Source organism: Elgaria multicarinata, chromosome 22 (genome assembly GCF_023053635.1).
Source record: "Elgaria multicarinata webbii isolate HBS135686 ecotype San Diego chromosome 22, rElgMul1.1.pri, whole genome shotgun sequence".
In the NCBI taxonomy this organism is placed as follows: Eukaryota; Metazoa; Chordata; class Lepidosauria; order Squamata; family Anguidae; genus Elgaria; species Elgaria multicarinata.
Window position 1 is genome coordinate 5692520 of NC_086192.1, and position 23278 is coordinate 5715797.

Here is a 23278-nt window from a genome sequence, read left to right on the forward strand (position 1 = left end):
TGGCCTGTCCCTCTCCAGACCCCACCCAGGGCTGCCAAGAGATTTCAGTGGCCAAAAGTTCCGGAGTATTTACCTGTGCGTTACAGACAGACCGATATCTCTTCGTACCGTTTGAGGAGAGCCCTGGGGGAGATCTGAGAAAGCAAAACGTAAAAAGGAAGCATGTTAGTTCAATTCTGAATGCGCCTGCAGATGGCGTTGCTGCCGGAATCGACACACAGCCGGTTCCGAAGGTCCACTTCTACCAACTGGGATGTGGGACGACTGAAATGGTTTTGTGTGGGTTCGGGAAAGGTGAGGTAGGTAAAATGAAAGCGAGCGGTTGAGGGAGAACTATCTAATACAGTGGTTCCCAACTGGTGGTTCACGGACCCCAGGGGTCCACGTAACCCACCCAGGGGGTCTGTGACACCATTCACATATTAGCTCTGCAAGGTCCGCATTTTAGTAAAAGAAAATATGCCGTCTCCCGCGCTCCATTTGCTTCGACAGTGACGTCATGCGCAAAAGCACCTGCATGATTTAGCAACTAGCTTCAGAGATTCCTTCCCTGCACCTTATTATTATTATTATTATTATTTATTTATATAGCACCATCAATGTACATGGTCCTGAAAACTCATGGATAAGGAATCCTTTTGAATGTGGTGATGTACAACTGACAACTCTCTCTGCGGAAGAGCAAAATGCACTTGTTGACGTGACTTGTGATGGTTCATTGAAATCATTTTTCAAAGAATATAAACTGGACCAATTCTGGGTGAAGGTTTTTCCTGATTATAAGAAGTTAGGTGAAAAAGCTTTGAAACATCTAGTTCCCTTTTGTTCCACATATCTTTGCGAACAAACATTTTCGACATTTTGTTATATGAAGAACAAGTGTAGAAATCGGCTCGATGTTGATCCAGATTTGAGATTACAAGTAGGAAATATTGAACCGGATGTGGAAGAGATTGTTGGGGACAAAAAGAGGCATGATTTCTCTCATCACATTTAGGTTTAGTAGCTGCTAGAAAAGTCATGATTTGGTCAATTGTAAACTAGACATTAGTAAAATTAAATTCGTCTTTATATTCCTAACTAAATCATTGTCATTTTTGCGTGGTAATATCACAAATATCACAAATTTTATGGTCTTTTTTTTAGTATACCTAAAATCCTTTGCTTATTAGGGGTATCCCTTATTTTCTCCAAAAAATTGCTTCGCACAGGTAACTACCGTAGAGATAACAAAATTTTCGAAAGTAGGGGGTCCATGGCTTGGCATTTGAAAAACAAGGGGTCCGCAGTACTTAGCTAATTGGGAACCACTGATCTAATACCATTCGCTCTAGCAGCAGTGCTAGTCCTTAAAGAAGCACTCCCCAGTCAACTGAGTTCCAAACCGTCTGGCTGCTCCATCATCAAAGCTTTCCTCTAAATTGACTGCAAAGATTCAGGACTCGCTTCCATCTGAAGATCAGAGGACTGTGTCCCCCCCACCCCCGAATTTTGACGAAGGTGTCAAGTTGGATTGCAGGGAGACATTATTGCTCAATCATTATATCCCCCGTTGCAGTTGGTAGCCTTGTGGGCAATTGAGTTGTGCTGTATGGTAGTCCTGGGGACAAATGCATTGTACTTGTACTCAGTAAAACTGAGCGGTACCCTTTTCTCTTCGGTGGTCTGGGTTTCTGTTGCCCAGGGCTCCCTCAAAACTAGAGATGGTCCTGATGCTACCCTCTAGAGCAGGGGCAAGCAACTTGTGGCATTCCCAACTGCCCTAGCCAACGGTGAAGGATGGTAGGCCAAAATATCAGTTGCCACAGATTATCACAGGAGACAATTATTTTGCTAGAGAAAATTCTGCAGACACTATCTTCTAACAAGCCCCTGAGGAAGGCCTTTGACTAAAGTACAGGCCAAAATGCGTGGAGATAAAATATTTGCATCCTGAGAACCCCTTTCTCTTTTCTCCGGACGTGTTTTGGACGCTCTCCTGATTTTGTTTTTGCCCAAACATCTGGAAGGCCACAAATTGCCCGCCCCTGGAGTAAAACCAACTAAAGCACCCCAAAAACAACTTTGGATCAAAGAGACGCGAACGATACAGCAGCCAGCGAGGGAAAATTACAAAGCCTACATATTATTCCCTACTCTGGAGCTGCATTACCATCCGTATGCACCCTCCTTTACTCAGCCATTTCCCGAACAACTGGGGATTTGCGGCACGGACGTCAAGCATTTGTGGTAAGCAGGAGAACCCATTCGCCTTTCCCCCACCACCCCCTAGAAAAAGCTAATGGACTCTAATTCCTGCCTATATTTCCCCACTCTCTGCTACGGCCTGCTCCACAGCTTGATAGTCACGGGGTAAATCAAATGTCTGGCCACCCAAGCACCCTCGTATCTTGGATTCGGCACAAAGCCTTGGCGGAAACTTCTCCACGTTCATTCTTTTATCTGCCAGGCTCCCCTGGAGGGCACTCCTTCCTCCTGACTCTAGATGGCACCAGATTCTCACTCCTGATGCCAGGCAGGAAAGTGCTTTGACTTTTTTTCCTTACAGATTTATTTGGCAAATCACCAGGCCCGGTTGGTCAATGGGGATGCCAGAGCGACAAGCTCATTTCCCGCAAATCACCCGACCAGCTCGGAACGTGCATTTTAAGATTCAGGACAGATCAAAGGAAGGACTTCTTCATACTGTGCAGATTTAAACTTTGGAATTCGCTACCACAAGATGTAGTGATGGCCACCTATTTGGATGGCTTGAAAAGAGGGGAGCAGCCAAATTCCTGGAGCAGAAGGCTATCAGCAGCTCCTAGTCCTGATGGCTATATACTATCTCCAGTATCAGAGGCAATATGCCCATGTACACCAGGTGCTGGGGAACATGGGTGGGAGGGTGCTGTTGCACACGTGTCTGCTTGTGGGTTTCCTGTTGGCCACTGTGTGAATAGAATGTTGGACTAGATCAGTGGTTCCCAAAGTGGGGGGTACTGCCCCCTTGGGGGCGGAGGGATTGCATAGGGGGGCGTTAAGAGGCAAGGGGGCTGCAGGGGGGCGCTCGAGGTGGTCTTTTCCGAGAAGCACCTCTCCAGAAGGTCTTAAAACCCAGGGACATTTTTATGGGAGAAGGTAGTTTGGTCCCAAGCCATATAGGGGAAGAAGCCACACATGTATTAATACCGTTTAAGAAGAGTCCTTTTAACGGTGAATTGAAATGTTTCAAAAGCACCAAAACGCTAATGAAGAGACATACCCTGCTTGGTGTGCCCTGCCACGCTGGCTGCAAAACAGAGACATTGGCTCTCGTTTCCCTCCCTCCCTCGGCAAGCCTGCAGCAGGTACTTTGGATTTTGAATAAATATTAAATTAATTGTTACTGTTTTGAATTTTATTGTTATTATCTTCCTTAGTGGGTCGTTGAAAACCGCTATTCTGAATAATGATTTTTATAGTGTAGGGTAGGAGGCACTGGGCGTGAGTTTGTGGAACCAAGGGGGCGGTGACCTGAAAAAGTTTGGGAACGACTGGACTAGAAGGACCTTCAGCCTGATCCAGCATGGCTCTTCTTATGTTCTTATAGGGCCTGTTCTAGCCATGGTTAGGCCGCTAATCCCTTTGCAACAAGTGGTTAGTGAGCGTGTTTAATCCGTAGTTATGCAGCCACCACGGTTAGGAATGGTTCACACAACATGCTAAGCCATGGTTGACATGACATGCTAAGCCATAATGTTTAGCTCAAAATGCTTAACCACCATGGTTTAGTGTGTTGTCTGAACAGGGTCAATGTTTCTGTTTACAGTCATAGAATCATAGAATAGTAGAGCATCCCTGACAGATTTTTATTTCATGTTGGTAAACTGCAGAGGGAGAAAAAATGGTGTATCCCTTTAAAATAAAGACATGTATGAATCTCTGAGGTCACAATCAGGCTTACACAACAATGCTCTGAATTCCAGCTGAATTGCCAGTTGCTCCTTTTCATTTCAAAATGCTCTTGGGTCAGTTGGGGAGCAGAGTGGACTACAGAGATCATTGCTATTCAAGGACCTGGGCAACACCAGGTAGGTTAATAGAATAGCAAAGTTGGAAGGGGCCTCTAAGGCCATGGAGTCCAACCCCCTGTTCAATGCAGGAATCCACCCTAAAGCATCCCTGACAGATGGTTGTCCAGCTGCCTCTTGAAGGCCTCTAGTGTGGGAGAGCCCACAACCTCCCTGGGTAACTGGTTCCATTGATGTACTGCTCCAACAGTCAGGAGGTTTTTCCTGATGTCCAGCCAGAATCTGGCTTCCTGCAACTTCAGCCTGTTATTCCGTGTCCTGCACTCTGGGATGATCGAGAAGAGATCCTGGCCCTCCTCTGGGTGACAACCTTTTAAGTACCTGAAGAGTGCTCTCATGTCTCCCCTCAATCTTCTCTTCTCCAGGCTAAACATGCCCAGTTCTTTCAGTCTCTCTTCATAGGGCTTTGTTTCCAGACCCCTGATCATCCTGGTTGCCCTCTACTGAACACCTTTCTGAACCCAAATGTCCACTTTCTAACCAGATCAAACCTCAACCCCCTTTTCCTTTTATAACTAGCACAATCTGGGAGAGACAGGAGGTGCAGCATTCATGAAAAACTATGGAGATATCTAAGCAATAGAGAATATCTTGGATGCTGAAGGCATTCAAGTGGAGACCAGACAGTCATCTATTAGGGATGCTTTAAACTGGAGTCCTGCACAAGATGGACGCAACGGCCTAAAAGGCCCCTTCCAACTCTACTATTCTATGCTTGGCATGTCACAAGCCTCAACATTAGCATCTGGACTTCCAGCCCTTGACGAAAAATTTCATGCTCCCTATCCCTCCCTCTCACACAGATTTCTCAATTTCCTATACACTACCCTGCATCAGATCAAAGATGTCACACAGCAAAACCTCTTGAACAGAACTACCAGAGCTATGCTAAGACAAACCTCAGTTGCCTTTATGAAGGCTTCCAAAATTCCACAACGTAAGACTCATAAAATCGTAATCTCAACCACAGATCAATTTGAGAAACCATCACTGTTCATATTTCGATGACTAATCTGACTGCAAAACTTGGCCTTAAGCGTCAAACAGCATTTTAAAAATTACAGTTTCTGTTCAAGCCGACATAGTCACTGCACGCTGTTGCGCTTCGCACACAGAGCTTCTCAGCACTTTCCCTAAACTCATTTTTTTTTAAAAAAAAAAGATCCACAAACTGGAATGCCAGAGGTGAGGCCCACCACGTGGCGCTGATCTAGTCCCTCTCTCGCATCCACATGTGCAGTTTACGTTTCTGTAAGGGGTTTGGATTCAATGACCTAGGGAGGTTGTGGGCTCTCCCACACTTGAGGCCTTCAAGCGGCAGCTGGACAAGCATCTGTCGGGGATGCTTTAGGGTGGATTCCTGCATTGAGCAGGGGGTTGGACTTGATGGCCTTGTAGGCCCCTTCCAACTCTGCTATTCTATGATTCTATGATTCTATGAGGCAGCTGGACAACCATCTGTCAGGGATGCTTTAGGGTGGATTCCTGCATTGAGCAGGGGGTTGGACTTGATGGCCTTGTAGGCCCCTTCCAACTCTGCTATTCTATGATTCTATGATTCTATGAGGCAGCTGGACAACCATCTGTCAGGGATGCTTTAGGGTGGATTCCTGCATTGAGCAGGGGGTTGGACTTGATGGCCTTGTAGGCCCCTTCCAACTCTGCTATTCTATGATTCTATGATTCTATGAGGCAGCTGGACAACCATCTGTCAGGGATGCTTTAGGGTGGATTCCTGCATTGAGCAGGGGGTTGGACTCGATGGCCTTGTAGGCCCCTTCCAACTCTGCTATTCTATGATTCTATGATTCTATGACTTTCAAGATGCCTTCCAATTCTGTGATTCTACTGGGGAGGCTGGTGGCTCCAATGTCAGTGTGGCGGTGAATCCGCTCCGGGTTTCAGTCAGAACTCTAAAGGAGCAAACCAAGGTGTGGAAGAACCTTGCAGAGCTCCTTTAGAGTTCTGACTGAAACCCGGAGCAGATTTATCGCCCCACTGACACCGGAGCCACCAGCCTCCACTAGATTCTATGCCTCCTCAGAAGTAAGTCCCAATGAGTTTGGGCATAGAATTGCAGCCTAACGTGTTCTAGATTTCTAGGTAAAAAAATAAAATGTAAGAATTACGGTTATACGTTGTGATTAATCAAATGTTAACAACTACTTATCAACCACTGCGCTCCTTTGCTGGGTGAATTTAAACAGAGGTGTGACAGCCATCTACCAGGGATGCTACATTTGCAGGGCCTTAGACAAATTATCTCCAAGGACCCTTCTAAGAACACGCAACCCTTAATGTAGAATTCAGGATTTTAGCTGAGGGGCAGTCATGGGCTGTTCACACAATACGCTAACCCACGTTCAATGGTTGAGTGTATGTTGTTTTGAACCGTGGGTTTGTTGAACCGTTGGTTAGCGTGTTGCCTGAACGCAGCCATACAGTATGGCTTATTTTCTCAAACAAGCCATCTTCAGAACCCATGGTTTGTGGTTGGGTTGTTCAGGGTGGTCAACAAGCCACACTGCATCGTTTACAAGCCCCCACCCCCACCCCGGGCTGCGTTCGGATGACACAATAAGTCATCTAGAGGAGAACGTGCTGTGTTCAGACAACACGCTAACCCATGGATCAACGAACAACCCGTGGTTCAAAACAACCCATCCTCTGTGTTGTGTGAACAGCCCGAGTCTGAATCTCTATACAATCCTGGTTATTGTTCGTCCCAAAATAGACAGAGCAAGAGTGGAAAAGGTTGCAATCAGTTTGAGGCATGCATGCGCCTCCTCAACAGCTCAGTAAAGGCACAGAGAGAGAGAGAGAGAGAGAGAGAGAGAGAGAGAGAGAGAGAGAGAGAGAGAGAGAGCATCCTTCTAGATAGCTCTGATCACCGCTATTTCAGCCCTGAAGCCACAGAAGGATGAAGCATCTCAAAAATTTTAAGCTGCTGGAATTTCCTCCCAACTTCACAGTGAGTCATCATTCACACTTTGCTCAGCCACCCAGTGCTCAGCAAACTTCTCAATTACGTCATTTCTTTTAAAATTGGTTTAACCATTGGCTGTATAAAAGGAGTCACCCAAACCAGATGTGATGGTAGCAGACCCAATCGGTCTGGAACCTGCAGCCCTCCCACTGCTGAAACGCCGGTCAGGCCCTATCAGCATAGCCAACGGCCAGGGATGATGGGAACTGTAGTCCAACATCTGGAGGACTGCAGTTCCTCACCCCTGGTCTAAAACGCGAGTCAGCTCGAGTTGAAGGATCTAACTTTTAGAGTGGAAGTGTTCCTATGCCTGGATCTATGGAATCCCAAATCTATTTCACAGGGCCCTGAGTGGCCTTTGATGTCAAAGGAAGGTAGGTTTATTTATTTATTTCACAGAATCATAGAATCATAGAATAGCAGAGTTGGAAGGGGCCTACAAGGCCATCGAGTCCAACCCCCTGCTCAATGCAGGAATCCACGCTAAAGCATCCCTGACAGATGGTTGTCCAGCTGCCTCTTGAAGGCCTCTAGTGTGGGAGAGGCCACAACCTCACCAGGCAACTGATTCCATTGTCGTACTGCTCTAACAGTCAGGAAGTTTTTCCTGATGTCCAGATGGAATCTGGCTTCCTGTAACTTGAGCCTGTTATTCCGTGTCCTGCACTCTGGGAGGATCAAGAAGAGATCCTGGCCCTCCTCTGTGTGACAACCGTTTAAGTATTTGAAGAGTGCTATCATGTCTCCCCTCAATAAATTTATTTATTTATTTATTGCATTTCTATACCGCCCAATAGCCGGAGCTCTCTGTGCGGTTCACAAAAATTAAAAACATTCAAAATATAAAACAACAGTATAAAACCATAATATAAAATACAATATTGGGTGTTTTTCCCCCTCAGCTTAATTGCCATGCAACGAGAACTTTCTAGACAGATTGCACCCTTTCCCACATATTTCAACACACACACACCCCCTAGAAATGACAATTAAGATGAGGGGGGGCGGACTTTTCCCCTTTGTTTGGGATGATCTGGATCAGGGTGCAAATGGTTCGAAGAATTTATTCACTTTGAAATTATTCGCCTCTTATCAAATTTAAAGAAATCCCAGGACGCTTTTCCAAATTCGTAGGTATAAATTGGCATATGCAGACGTTGTATTAATTTCTGTCCCAAATCTTTCTAAGTGCCTAGCAATGCCCCTGTGAGAGAGAAAACTGTGCGTATGGAGAGTTAAATTCTCCTCTCTCCACTTTACCTCCACCGCACTGTGCCCCCGGACCTCTACCCCCCCCCCGACCCCAACCCGCCGTGACCGTGACCCTTCTCCTTTGCCCAGTTCCAAAACCAGAAGTGAGTTGGGCGAGGAGGTTACATGGAGGGAAACACGTGAAAGGGACCAGCTCCCCTTTCACCACTTTTGCTATAACCCCCCTTCACACAGCGCGTAGTCAAACTATGGAACTCACTAGTATGTAGTGATGGCCACCAATCTGGATGGCTTCAAAAGGGGGTTGGATAAATTCCTGGAGGAGAAGGCTATCCACGGCTACTAGCCCTGATGGTTGTGTGCTATCTCCAGTATTCGAGGCAGTAAGCCTGTGTGCACCAGTTGCTGGGGAACATGGGCGGGAGGGTGCTGTTGCACCATGTCCTGCTTGTTCATCCCTGGCCGATGGCTGGTTGGGCACTGTGTGAATAGAGGGCTGGACTAGATGGACCCTGGGTCTGATCCAGTGGGGTGCTGTTGCACTTGTGTCTTGCATGCAATTTCCTGGTCACTGTGTGAAGAGAATGCTGGATTGGGTCTTGTCTAGCAGGGCTCTTCTTATGGTCCAATAACGCCCCCTACACACACTTGCTTTATTCACAATTGGGAAAGACTCAGGTTTAAACCTAGCCCTCGTTCAGGGCCTTTTAAATTTCAGAATAGGGCGGCTTCAAAACCCCTTTAAGGATAGAGCTCCCCACCTCCTCTGTCTCCTTCCCACTAAATGCCCTTCCAAACGCATCCGGCGCAGTTTGCTCCTACTGTTTCGAAGCAAACTCCCGACGAAGGTAACCAGGGATGGGCGCGAAAGGCTAGACTTCAACGCTACAAGATTTGGCTTTCTCAACCCTCTCCGGAGCGGGGCGTAAAGAGCGCCAAAACAAAGCCAAATCTCTTACCGAATCTAAAAGACACAAAAAAGAAGGAGGGAGAGAAAAGAAAACAACAGTGAAGCATGGCAAAACATGAATCGGAGGAGTACATCGAACATACGAAGCTACTTTATGTTGGAGTCAGATGGTTGGTCCATTTGGTTCACATATGGGCAACCGGCAGGCTGCATGTGGCGCTTGGCTGCTGTCTTGTGGCCCACGGAGCCCTGGGGTGCCCCACACGTGTTTCCCGGCTGCTCTAACAGATGGCTGCTCTTCCTGCTGCTTTAACCTCTCCCCTCCCCGCTCCCAGAGTTGCAGGCATGGCTGTTTCTTTGCCACTAACGCGCAGATGGCAAATGGCGCTCAAGAGCTGTGTTCGGATCACTGGAAGACTCCCCCCCCCCAACCATCAGTGATCGGAAACAGCATGCTGAATCAGGACTGTGGGAGTGGGGGAGTCTTTTAACTCCCCCACCCTCAGCAATCCCACCTCCAGTTTATAGTTCCCCATTCCTGTGCGCTGAGAGGTGGGTGCTAGGATGCAGATGTATACGGCCACATGGATATAGGTGGGTGCGCACGCACGCACGCACGCCACCCGACCCACCACTCGGCACTGCAACTAGCTTCACACTGTCTCCAACGGCTCTCCGGGATTTCAGGCAGGGGGTCTTTCCTGGCCCTACCTGGAATGCCGGGGATTGAACCTAGGTCCAGCTGCATGCAAAGCATCTGCTCTGTCACTGAGCCAGGGCCGGTGCCAGACGATTTGGCGCCCTAGGCAGGTGAGCTGCTTTCACCCACCCCAGCGTACCTGGGCATGGGGCGCCATCTTGCCCGCCCAGCCGAAGCGAAGCCAGGACACTGGGGTGGGGGCGGCAGCTTCGGAACAGTGCGCCTGGCCAGAAGCCACTCTGGGAGAGCGACTTCCGGGCGCGCCGTTCGGAAACCGCCCGCCCGCCCCAGCGTCCTAGCTTCGCTTTGGCTGGGCGTCCACCCAGCCGAAGCGAAGCCAGGACACTGGAGTGGGGTGGGCGGGCGTGGCTTCGCTTTAGCTGGGTGGGTGCCCAGCCGAAGCGAAGCCAGGACACTGAGGAGGGTGGGTGGCTTCGGAACGGCACGCCCGGAAACCACCCTCTCAGAGCTGCTGTGGGAGAATGGCTTCCGGGTGTGGCGTACGGCGCCTCCCTTACCTTGGCGCTCTAGGCAGCCGCCTGAGTGGCCTCTATGGTAGCACCGGCCCTGCACTGAGCCACGCAATCAAAGAATTCAGGGCTGGGCAGGAAATAGGTCTCTGAACCATTGGCAGGTGCTTCAGCCAAAAACATCTAGAAATCGACCTTCTGCTCACCACTGTTCTAGAATCATGGAGTTGGACGGGAGTCTTGTAGGCCATTTCCAGATGGTTTGGACTTGAACTCCCAGCATTCCTGACCACTGGCCATGCTGGCAGGGGCTTCTGGGAGTTGAAGTCCAAAATACCTCCTGCCCATCCCCTACTTTAGAGGGTGTTTGTGTCTGTGTCCAGAGTGGGGAACTGTTTTCTTGTTGGGGGGTGGATAACCCCCCCCACCCCCCCAGGCCTCCGCGACTGATGTCAGGGGGAATGGCAAAGGGGAAGCCTGTGCATGGCCAGGCCAGGTTTTGGCTAGCACAATGACCCTGTTCAGATGACCCGCTAAGCCACGTTAAGCATTTTGAGCTAAACATTATGACACAGCGTGTTGTTTGAACCATGACTTAGCACGTCGGGTGAACCATTCCTAACCACGGCGGCTACATAACCATGGTTTAAACCCCACGTGCTGCAAAAGGGTTAGCAGCCTAACCATGGCTGGGCGTGTTGTCTGAACAGGCCCAGTGGGTAGCTCATCCACCCAACATTTTGGCAGGGCTGGCTTTGCCTTCCCTGCGCCTTCGCTCATTGGAAGAGGACACAGGCAGACGGAGTTGGGCTGTCCAGGCTTCTCCTCCGGCTGGCAAGCAGTGAGCAAAGATAAGGAGATCAGCTGGCATTTACAAGAGAGCCGGTCTCTTCCACGCCCCCATGGTTACTGCTTAAACTGAATTTCCCGTGCGCATTTTGTATTTTATCATGTACACCACCTTATCAACTGAATGCTGAAAGGCAGCTTATACCTGTCACTAATAATTAAAAGCGCTGGGCTAAATGAACCAGCAGTCTAGCTCTCTACAATGGTGCAAGGTAGGCAAAGATTCCGAGGCGAACACAAAAAGAGAAAAGAATCTCAGAATGCTGTGAACGGCATTACTGATGAAAAGCCCAGGACTTTCATAGAACAGTAGAGCTGGCAGGGGCCTCTAAGGCCATCGAGTCCAACCCCCCACTCAGTGCAGGAACCCACCTTAAAGCATCCCTGACAGATAGCTGTCCAACCACCTCTTGAAGGCCTCTAGTGGGGCAGAGCCCACGGCCCCCCAACGTCATTGCCAAGAGCACCTTTTATCAGCTTAGGTTGATATACCAACTACGCCCTTATCTGGACAGAGATAGCCTACCTACAGTTATCCATGCTCTGATAACCTCTTGTCTGCAGTACTGCAATGCGTTATACGTGGGGCTGCCTTTGAAAACAGTCCGGAAACTTCAACTGGTACAAAACAGGGCAGCATGCTTACTAACAGGGACTGGCCGACGAGATCACATTACGCCAGTCCTTTTACAACTTCATTGGCTGCCAGTCCAGGTCCGGGCCCGATTCAAAGTGCTGGTATTGACATTGAAAGCCCTAAACGGTTTGGGGCCAGGTTATCTGAAGGAACGCCTCCTCCCGTATGTACCTGCCCGGACCTTAAGATCATCTACAGGGGCCCTTCTCCATGAGCCCCTGCCAAAGGAAGTGAGGCAGGTGGCTACTAGGAGGAGGGCTTTCTCCGCTGTAGCACCCCGGTTGTGGAACGAGCTCCCCAGAGAGGTCCGCCTGGCGCCTACACTGTACTCCTTTTGTCGCCAGCTGAAGACCTTTTTATTCTCTCAGTATTTTAACACTTAATTTTAACTTAAATTTAAATTTTACTGTTTTAACTCTGTATTTTAATTTTATATCAATTTTGCTGCGTGGTTTTATCCTGGTTGCGCTTTTCATACTGTATTTTGTATTTGTGCTTTTAACCTGTTGGTTGTTTTATTATGTTCTTCATGGTTTTAATTTTTGTGAACTGCCCAGAGAGCTTCGGCTATTGGGCGGTATAAAAATGTAATAAATAAATAAATAAATAGCTTCCATTTTTCCATTTTCATCAATAAAGTCGTTTGCAGCATCCTGAGATTATTCCCTCTTTCATGTTAACTCTGTACAAGGCCTAGATCCACCAGCAGCTGAGAACACGAACACACACGCACACACACACACACACACCTGCTACCACTGTTGCAGCTGAGCCCATCAGAGGGAGAGGAAGCAGGATTTCAGCCTCCTCCCATTGGGCCCAGAACTGTATGAGGAGAAGGACACAGCAGCCCTTTCCCTGTGCCCATGCCCTGCAGGTCTTTGCAACTAAGGATCTAGTGCCTGAAATTGCTCTTTTCCTCCTCCCTCCCAATCCACTTTTCCTTTTGTGTCGTGTTTTAGACTGTAAGCCTGTGGCAGGGGACCGTCTTAAGAAATATCTTTGACAGGTGCCTTGGGAGCCCCTCTTTCGGCGAAAAATGCTAGAAATAAATAAGGCAACGCTTGAGAAAAACCGCAAACTTTGCGTATAAGCAAGCCCACCGCCTGGGCGGGAACTGGAGGACACTTACTTCATCGGAGGAACTTCATCGATCCTGTTGCCAAGCTGGGATTCGTGGGATTTGCTCCTCGTGAGGGTGGTGAAGTTGGGCAGCAGCTGGAAAACCTTCCGGCACGGCGGGGGAGGCGTCCGTGGCGGTTTCCCCCGCTTGAGCTGGGGGGTCGTCGGGGGCGTGATGGTGATGCTGTGGGGGGTCCTGAGGTTCCGCCGCCCGCAGTGGGTGGGGAAAGCAAAGGACTCCAGGAGGTTTTCGGCACAAGCGGGAGGCCCTTGGCCCGAGGGGAAGTTGTCCGAAGATGGGATTGCGGAGACAGAGATGGAGCGTGGCTGGGGCCCATTGCCCTTCAACAGGGGCAGGCTGCCGTGCATCCACGTCAGCCCCATGGGGCAGGGGGACAGTTCGGAAGGGGGCATCAAGCTGCTTTCACGGCACATGGCAGGCGGATGCCACACCAAGTCGTCCTTGTATTCTCCACCTGTGCATGGAGAACAGAGCATCGTGGTGCATCAATAACGAACACAGTGTATTGGGACAGGCAAAAAGGCCACCCCACGACACACACACCCCACGGCCACCCCCCAGTCTGCCTTCTTTCGTTTTTTGCACCCGGCTACAACTCCAGTGCCGTTCAGACCGACGGCCGCTTGCTTTTCCGCGCCTCCCAGCCCAGTTTCAGCAAGCCCCACCGCTCCAGTGTGGCTTTCCCTGATACCTGGAATTTTGTACACATTTTTTTTATTGGCGAACTCCGACGAAAAACTAGGAGAAGTGCGGATTTGGAAGGATGATGGTGTTTCAGTTTACAGAGTGGTTCACAAGGGCAAAATTCGGCAAACGTTCCCACGAAAACTGAAGGAATTTCTCCACCGGCCCTAATCTGTCGGGGGCCAGAGTGGGTGGGACACCTTTTCTCACTCTCACTCCCTATCTTTCTGTCTGTCTTCCCATCAGTCTGTCTGTCTTCCCTTCAGTCTGTCTGTCTTTACTTCCATTTGTCTGTCTTCCCTTCAGTCTGTCTGCCTTCCCTTCAGTCTGTCTGTCTTTACTTCCATTTGTCTGTCTTCCCATCAGTCTGTCTGTCTTCCCTTCAGTCTGTCTGTCTTTACTTCTATTTGTCTGTCTTCCCTTCAGTCTGTCTGTCTTCCCTTCAGTCTGTCTGTCTTTACTTCCATTTGTCTGTCTTCCCTTCAGTCTGTCTGTCTTTACTTCCATTTGTCTGTCTTCCCTTCAGTCTGTCTGTCTGTCTTCCCTTCAGTCTATCTGTCTTTACATCCATTTGTCTGTCTTCCCGTCAGTCTGTCTGTCTTCCCTTCCTTCTATCTTTCTTCCTCCTCGCCCAGTAGATCCCTGGGAGAGGGACCAATTCCTCATGCCAGAGGTTTGGACTGTTCCCTTCCAGAAGGCTTCCCACCGCTTCTGGCGCTCCATCCATTTTCACCCTTCTCCCAACCCTCGTTTCCTGCCCCCCCCCCCCCCGTCTTTCCCTGATCTCTGAATCAATCAGCTTGCAGAGGGCTTTCCCTGCTCCTCCTCCCACGGCTCCATGCATTTCAGCTTCCCCACCACCACCCTTCTTCCTTCCCTCTGGGCTCTCCCCCACTGGCCTGGAATTAGGCCCTCCCCTGCCCTAAAGGGAAACATCTCAGGGAAACATCTGTCTGAGCCCCCTTGCCTCCCCCCAAACAGAGATCCCCCAGTGGACAGAACCGGAAGACGTTTACCTGCCCGGGTCACTTTCCGCAAGCAGGCAAGGGCCCCGTTGAGCCGGGAGCAATCCTCTGTGCTGGCCCCACATCGCTTCATGGTGTCCTTCACTTTCGACTCGTTCATTTCCAGTAAGGCATCAAGGGTAAGCTCCTCCGGTATCTTCTGCCGAAAAGAGAGAGGGAGAGGTTTTTGGAAGTCCGAGAAAGCTTTCAGGAAGATTCAGTTCGAGCGTCTCCGCTACCCCCTGCCCTGCCTCCCAGTATTTGGGGACAGAATGAATCGCTCTTTGTGGTTTTGACATGCTCAGGAATTTCACTGGCTCAGGAACAGAGTCGTCCCCCCGCCATTCGGCAGCAGGCAGCAGCTGCTTTGGCAAAGGGTTTTCTGTTTTTTTTTAAGCTGAACAAAGGAATGAGAAATTTATTTCTCATTGGACGGCCCGGTCACTCTGGCTTTCGAGCAGTGACGAGACAGATGCGGGAAAAGCTGGCTGAGGTTTGCGCTCTGGCAACCCTACGCTCTCCCTAGAAGCAATGACTGGCATTGTGTGGTGACCTTTGCCGGAACGGCTTCTCGGCCAAAACATGTACAAAGAGCAGCCCACCCAAAAATTACACATACGAACATACGCAGGTACAGAAGACGACCGCAAAAGCAGGACGCTGCAAATTCTCCGCACACATTTATTTATTTATGGTTGGCTGCCATCTTTACTTTCCTAGTTCAGCATCATTATATTTGGGGGTCTGGAAAGCCATCGTAAGGAAACCGGGTGTATCCAACTCGAATGTGTATATGCAAATCCCTACCACAACGCCGCAAGGTAAGTCAACATTATTATCCCTGCATACTTTTGTATGTATTTTTTGTATGTAGGTATGTATTTCTTTGTATAAAAGTTGTGAACACTTTTAGTATTGTATTATTATTATTATTATTATTATTATTATTATTATTATTATTATTATTAATGCTTTTATGGTATTTGGATATTGATTTTGGATTCCCCGCCCCCCCCAGTTTCTGTATCGGGTGTGTACGTCGCTTCGAGACTGCTTTCTGTAGTGGGAAGGACACATGGGTTCAAACAACAGCAACCACAATGGGAAGGTAGGACTAAGGCTAAGAGAATATTTAAAAAGTTGTCACATAGAGGAGGGCCAGGATCTCTTCTCAATCATCCCAGAGTGCTGGACACAGAATAACGGGCTCAAGTGACAGGAAGCCAGATTCCAGCTGGACATCAGGAAAAACTTCCTGACTGTTAGAGTAGGATGACAATGGAACCAGTTACCTAGGGAGGTTGTGGGCTCTCCCACCCTGGAGGCCTTCAAGAGGCAGCTAGACAGCCATCTGTCAGGTATGCTTTAATGTGGATTCCTGCACTGAGCAGGGAGTTGGACTCAATGGCCTTGTAGGCCCCTTCCAACTCTACTATTCTGTGATTCTATGAGTCTATGAATACCTTCCCAGAGGCGAAATCGTGAGTTAAGGGAAGAGGTGAGATTTGAGACTCATAGCTCAGTCTTATGAGCCCTACGCTACATTAGCCTTCAAGATACAGGCATTGGCATGAAAAACCAAAAGTAGAAGACAGAGACAAAAAAAGAGAGAGACCCAAAGCATGCTGGGAAAAAGGCGAGGGTTTGATAACTTAAACCGGGCCGAGATCCAAATCACGAAGCAAGAGAGTCACAGAGCGTTCTAGAAATTCATTCCAACACCAGATGATTCGAGCACATGGTTAATATGTACTTGTGCGAGACAACGGCTTCTTCAGAGAATGCTTCCAAAGTTCCCCATCCCTTTCCACCAAACAAGAATCTGACTGCAAAGACAAAAGGTACTTTGGATGGACTCACACGAGACTGTCAGGTGGTACGGGGCTCGAACGCGCCACCAATTCCCTAGGCACCACACAAAGCCATCGGTCAGAGAAGGAAGCAGCAGACGGTTCAAGCTGGGATGTTAACACAACCCAGAATCCTCCTGGTCCCCATCAGGTAATCCCAGAAAGCCAATCCCATGTCTCTATTTACTATATAACTCCAAAGTCTGTGACATTCTCTGGCTCAGTTCAGACAACACGTTTCCCAACGGTGGTTTTAGAACTCTACGGTGGAGCTTTTACACCACCATTGAGAAATGCATTGTCTGGAGGAAAATGTCCACCCTACGGTGGAGTTGTTTTAGAAAACACTCCACGCAGAATATCAACGCTGTGCAGAGGAGAGCTCCTGCACAACCGTTGGGTTGCGTGTTGTGTGACGGGCTCCGTGGAGTTTCCCGTTGCGTTGAGTGGACTTTTCCCACTGGCTACAGCGTTCCCTGTCAAGAGCGGCGAAAGGAGCGAGTGCCACTCTAGAACAGCCACTGGGGTTGTCGGTTTTTTGCAGCAATGGCTGATGGGATACCATCACGAGGACTGGGGGAGAAGAGAGGGCGGAGGAACCGTCAATCAAACGCCGCGTTGTCATTTACTTAACTCCATGGGAGCCCACAGTCACACAACGGTGGAGTTAGAACATGTCGTGTGGCAGTACCCCCTACAAACTCAACCATTGAGTGGAGTTCTCCCACTGCATAGAGAAAAGTGTTGTCTCAGTCTGGACAACGTGTTGCTGAGGGAAACCCACTTGGCATTTCCAGGTTGTTCTGGTGGTTGTGCCACCTGGCCTTGACAGGTTTATCTGGCAGCCACCATTTTTTTTTCCCACCATCTGCCAAAACGACGTCGCATCAGGGATGTTGTGGGAAATTTAAACGGCCAGCTGCCCAGAGAGCTGACCAAAGATGCTGCACGTTGACACGGATGGTTTGGTTTGGTTTGGTTTTTAGCAGGTCCTGATCCAATAAGGCGTACGGTGCAAAACGAAAGCCAACACCGAAGTGGCTTGAATTAGCGGCACCTCGAAACACAGCCCCACGCTTGCACCTGGGCGGACAGAGAACTGCCGTTGCCCTGAGCAAACGTTAATCCAGGCCAACCAAACCACAAGCAACACCTCAGCCCACACGTAAAACAGATGATAGGCCCCAGGCCTTACGGTTTATGCGCCCTGAAGAGCGATTAGAAGAATTTAAAAATGAATTATGTAATTTTCATTTCATTACCAAGACACACCCTTGAAAGCTGGCAGACACAGCTCAGGAGTGAAACAGAACAGGATTTCTTTCGAGGGCAGCAGTGAGAACGGTTGGGAATGAACAGATACAGCGAACCGCCCAAACGTTAATAATTATTTATGTAGCGTCATAATCGTGCATGGTCCTTTACAGAAGCATAACCCAGCCTGGTGCCCTCCAGATTGGTTGGACAACGACTCCCATCACCCTCCAGCCAGGATGATGGGAGTTATAGCTCGATATATTGATTATGATTTTATTGATTAAAACAATTGTATCCTGCTATACAACATTGAGATATCATATCTAGATGGTGGCAGTTTGGGGAACAGAGTAGTACACATGTGCACACATACACATACACACGAGACCAAGGATTTAAACAGAAGGCATCAGAGGGGAAGAACATACATGCACAACGTTTTTTAGGCCTGCCAGCCACACCCAACTGTTGAGGCCTCAAGGCCCAGCAGCTCTGAAGGGGGTGGGTGGGCCTAGGAGCCGCCATTTTAATTTACCACATTCCCCTCCACACACCTCCAATGTAGCACCACTCTAGGGCATTGTGGGAAATTTAAATGGCATCTTCTGCCTGGCACTGATTGAAGCTGTAACCCCATGGGGCCCATTGCACAAGGAGAGGCCCACAACCGCTGAGGTCACCTCAAATGCAGACCTGCCCCCCCCCCCCGCTCCATTTCAGTAGGGGGTTGAGGGCTGCAGGGTTCTTCCAAGGGCTTCACAGACAGAGCTCCAGAAAGATGTGGCTACAGACACCTTCCCCAACTGACTGGCCTTCAGCTTTTTTGGAGTACACCTGGTTGGCTGGGGGATGCTAGCAGTTGCAGTCCAGCACATCCGGAGGGTTACACATTCATTAAAATGACCTTACGAGTGCCATCTCTCACTCCGCTTATGTAGGAGCGGATCATGAACATGCAAAATATGATATTAACGTAAGAACGTAAGAAGAGCCTAGCTCAGCATTTTGTTCATTCAGTGGCCAACCAACCGCCCACAGGAAACCGCCAACCAGGACATGAGTGCAACAGCACTCTCCCGCCCATGTTCCCCAGCAACTAGTGTACATAGGCTTACTGCCTCTGCTACTGGAGGTGGCATACAACCATCAGGACTAGTAGCTATTGCCAGCCTTCTCCTCCATAAATTTATCTAACCCCCTTTAAAGCCATCCAAAATGGCGCTCAAAACGTCCCTATTTCTCTATTTGTCTCTAAGTTAGAATGTTCTAAGTTAGAATGTTCACTTCCTTTGGTAGGGGCTCACGGAGAAGGACCCCTGAGGATGACCTTAGGGTCCGGGCAGGTACATATGGCAGATACAACACCTGATGGAACGCCTCTCCCGACATGAACCTACCCGTACGGTACATTCAACAGCTAAGGTCCTCCTCCAGGTGCCTACTCTGAGGATGGCAACAAGGGAGAGGGCCTTTTATGGAACGATCTCCCTGACAAGGCTCACCTGGTGCCAACATTGTTATCTTTTCAGCGCCAGGTAAGCGCTTTTCTCTTCTCCCAGGCATTTAACAGCATATGCTGAGTTTTTAACTGACCCAGAATAGTTGTTTTAAATGGATATTGTATATAATCTGTTTTTATGGTTTAAAATTTTGTATATCGGTTTTAATGTTCCATGTTTTAATCTTTGTAAACTGCCCAGAGAGCTACGCCTATGGCAGTCTTCCTCAACCTGGGGCGCTCCAGATGTGTTGGACTGCATCTCCCAGAATGCCCCAGCCAGCTGGCTGGGGCATTCTGGGAGTTGTAGTCCAACACATCTGGAGCGCCCCAGGTTGAGGAAGGCTGGCCTATGGGATGGTACATAAATGTAATAAATAAGTAAATAAAAAATAAAAGAAATTTCAATTTTTTAGGATAGGGGAAAGAACTGCACAAAATCTGGGGAAACTCCAAACTATCAGTGACGTTAGGAAAAGGATATGGATCCAAGTGTCGGGGACATAGCCAACACAGTCCTGACGTGCTGCACCCCTGGGGTAGACCCTTACTTAATAAACTCAGCTTTTAGCACTGACAGTGGTACAATCTAGACAGCCTGTGAACTTAATTATGCTGGGAAAACTGGCACCCTTGCCATTTTATTCTGCTGTATCTTCTCACATAATCTGGTGTCTGAACTACATTCCGGAACACTCTGTTAATTCTTGCCGACGGTCTGGCTCGCACCCAGAAACAGAAGAAAACCTGCTGTCATAGAAATACGGGTGGGAGAGGAGTGAGAAAAACAGCGCCAGGGAAAAAAATTATGTCTTCAAGACACAACCGGTAGAATAGGATCCATTGCATTTCTTAAGCAAACCGCTGGATTCGGTCGCAGAAAAGTACAGGATACGGTGGCCCAATTAAAACATTTCCAAGCATTCAAAACCAGGATTAAAACCTTGAAAGGCTGAGATATTCCATTACTCTGTTGAATTCCCAAGAAGCAAAGTGTTCAGGCATATTGTATTTTTATAAACAGCAGGCATGTAGTCCTCATTGTTGTGAAAAACTGCATTAAAAATGAAGGCAGTGTCTCATGGAGGTTCTGGGGCTAGAGTGGGTTTTGTTCAGATGTACTTCCAGGCAGAGGGCTCCTAGAGCTATTTCTGAGAAGAAAGCATTGTGCCGCTACTTTAGTCTTTTCTTACTCAAAGGATTTTCATTGTAAAGGGGGGGAGACGGAAGTATCATAGAATCATAGAATAGTAGAGTTGGAAGGGGCCTATAAGGCCATCAAGCCCAACCCCCTGCTCAGTGCAGGAATCCACCCTAAAGCATCCCTGACAGATGGTTGTCCAACTGCCTCTTGAATGTCTCTAGTGTGGGAGAGCCCACAACCTCCCTAGGTAACTGGTTCCATTGTCGTACTGCTCTAAAAGTCAGGAAGATTTTCCTGATCATAGAATCATAGAATCATAGAATAGCAGAGTTGGAAGGGGCCTACAAGGCCATCGAGTCCAACCCCCTGCTCAATGCAGGAATCCACCCTAAAGCATCCCTGACAGATGGTTGTCCAGCTGCCTCTTGAAGGCCTCTAGGGTGGGAGAGCCCACCACCTCACCAGGCAACTGATTCCATTGTCGTACTGCTCTAACAGTCAGGAAGTTTTTCCTGATGTCCAGCTGGAATCTGGCTTCCTTTAACTTGAGCTTGTTATTCTGTGTCCTGCACTCTGGGAGGATCGAGAAGAGATCCTGGCCCTCCTCTGTGTGACAACCTTTTAAGTATTTGAAGAGTGCTGTCATCTCTCCCCTCAATCTTCTCTTCTCCAGGCTAAACATGCCGAGTTCTTTCAGTCTCTCTTCATAGGGCTTTGTTTCCAGACCTCTGATCATCCTGGTTGCCCTCCTCTGAACACGCTCCAGCTTGTCTGCGTCCTTCTTGAACTGTGGAGCCCAGAACTGGACGCAATACTCTAGATGAGGCCTAACCAGGGCCGAATAGAGAGGAACCAGTACCTCACGTGATTTGGAAGCTATACTTCTATTAATGCAGCCCAAAATAGCATTTGCCCTTCTTGCAGCCATATCGCACTGTTGGCTCATATGATGTCCGGCCACAATCTGGCTTCCTGTAACTTGAGCCCGATATTCCGTGTCCTGCACTCTGGGATGATCGAGAAGAGATCCTGGCTGCAGAAGGGCTGCAAGCGGAAGACGACAACGTCTACCTTGCGTAAAACTCTGTGATTAAGGCAAAGCAATGGCGTGCGAAAAGCCTCATCTAGGGGGTGACTATACACTCTATTAACCCCACAGTGGCTGCGCAGTGGTGTTGCATTGTTTATACGACGCAGCCACCAACGCGCGCCCACGTCAGGATTTTACCCTCGACATGGCACTTTTTCACGGCGTCGTTTTACCGCGATTTTTCCAATTGCTCCAATGTTTCTTTCGCCTGTCTCCGGTGTCTTTGGCTCCAGGGAATTCCCAGGGGTGGATCCCAGTGCACGGTAAGCCTGAGAACGTAGAGCAGAGGGTGGGTTTGGCAGGCCATGTGTCCGCCAGCGCGGAGATTTGCCTGGCTGGATAGCCCGTGCTCCTTCCTGCCATCTCACTTTCTCGATTCCACTGTGCAGCAGCAAAGCTGCGGGGCTTTGAGGGAATCCGCATACAAAGCGACGACGTATAGACAACCTTCTAGAAGCTTCCAGGCTTTCAGGCTCCCAGGAGGAAGACTGTCTTCATTCTCCACTACGTTCTTCAGAGGAGGCCCTGTTGCCTGTGCTGCAGCCTACTGTTCTCTGCTCAGTGGCAACGCCAAAGCATACATCCACAGGAAGCTGTCTTAGACTGAGTCAGACCAGTATTGCTAACACCAACTGGCACCACGGTTCCCCGGGGCTTCAGGCCGGATTCTTTCCGCGCCCTACCTGGAGATGCCGGAAAATGAACCCGGGCCTCTCTGCACTCTACCACTGAGCCACGGGCCTCTCTGCAGCACCAGCAGCTACCTGCGGAATGATCTCCCACCTGATGTACGTCAGGCCTCAGCTCTGACGCGCATTCCACGTCGATTGAAATTGTATCTGTTTATTTTGGCTTTCGCCCAACTGTGAGCTCTTTGAACCAACCTCAGGCTACAAGGGTGTGCGTGTGCTTTAATTCTCTTGTAAACCACTTCTGAATTTGATCAAGTCGATCAATATTGCTAATAAATTAATAAGTAAGTACCCCAGCACCAATGCAACACCCCAGTCCCGTAGGAAGGGCTTTATACATTCCAAGCTTTGTGGCCACCTGAGAGTTTGAGTGTGCCGTTGGCAAAGGACGTGTAGGTAGGTTCCCTCCTACGTCGCTGGCAGGGTGACCTGGCAACACCAGCACTCCAAGCTGGAGCGTGTTCAGAGGAGGGCAACCAGGATGATCAGGGGTCTGGAAACAAAACCCTATGAAGAGAGTTGGAAAGAACTGGGCCTGTTTAGCCTGGAGAACAGAAGGTTGAGGGGAGACATGAGAGCACTCTTCAAATACTTGAAAGGTTGTCACACAGAGGAGGGCCAGGATCTCTCCTCGATCCTCCCAGAGTGCAGGACACGGAGTAACGGGCTCAAGTGACAGGAAGCCAGATTCCGGCTAGACATCAGGAAAAATGTCCTGACTGTTAGAGCAGTACGGCAATGGAACCAGTTCCCTAGGGAGGTTGTGGGCTCTCCCACACTAGAGGCAGGTGGACAGCCATCTGTCAGGGATGCTTTAGGGTGGATTCCTGGACTGAGCAGGGGGTTGGACTCGATGGCCTTGTAGGCCCCTTCCAACTCGGCTATTCTATGATTCTATTATTCCACCGGGCACCAGGCAGCCCTTAGCGGGGGGGGGTCTGGCTGGCAACAGCCATTTTCATTTGCCACAGTGCCCCAAAGCGCTGTTAAAAGAGCCAAGCTACACATCACACTTGTCAGGCCTTTTTCCTTGCTTTTTTTTTTTTTAACGCATGCTTAAAAACACTTTTATTCGGAAGGAAAAGAATCCAGCGCCACC

General features: G+C 49.0%; 1 protein-coding gene across 1 annotated transcript in view; it reads right to left on the reverse strand.

Annotated features, from left to right (window-relative positions):
* The window catches only part of KSR1 (kinase suppressor of ras 1), a 152410-nt gene that overhangs the window by 36874 nt on the left and 92258 nt on the right, over window positions 1-23278 (reverse strand). Inside the window, exons 3-6 of the mRNA XM_063146847.1 lie at window positions 14661-14808; window positions 12949-13414; window positions 9210-9214; window positions 74-134 (exon numbers count right to left, since the gene is read on the reverse strand). Coding sequence (XP_063002917.1) covers window positions 74-134; window positions 9210-9214; window positions 12949-13414; window positions 14661-14769 — 641 coding nt within the window. The 5' untranslated portion in view covers window positions 14770-14808. The remainder of the gene's footprint in view (window positions 1-73; window positions 135-9209; window positions 9215-12948; window positions 13415-14660; window positions 14809-23278) is intronic.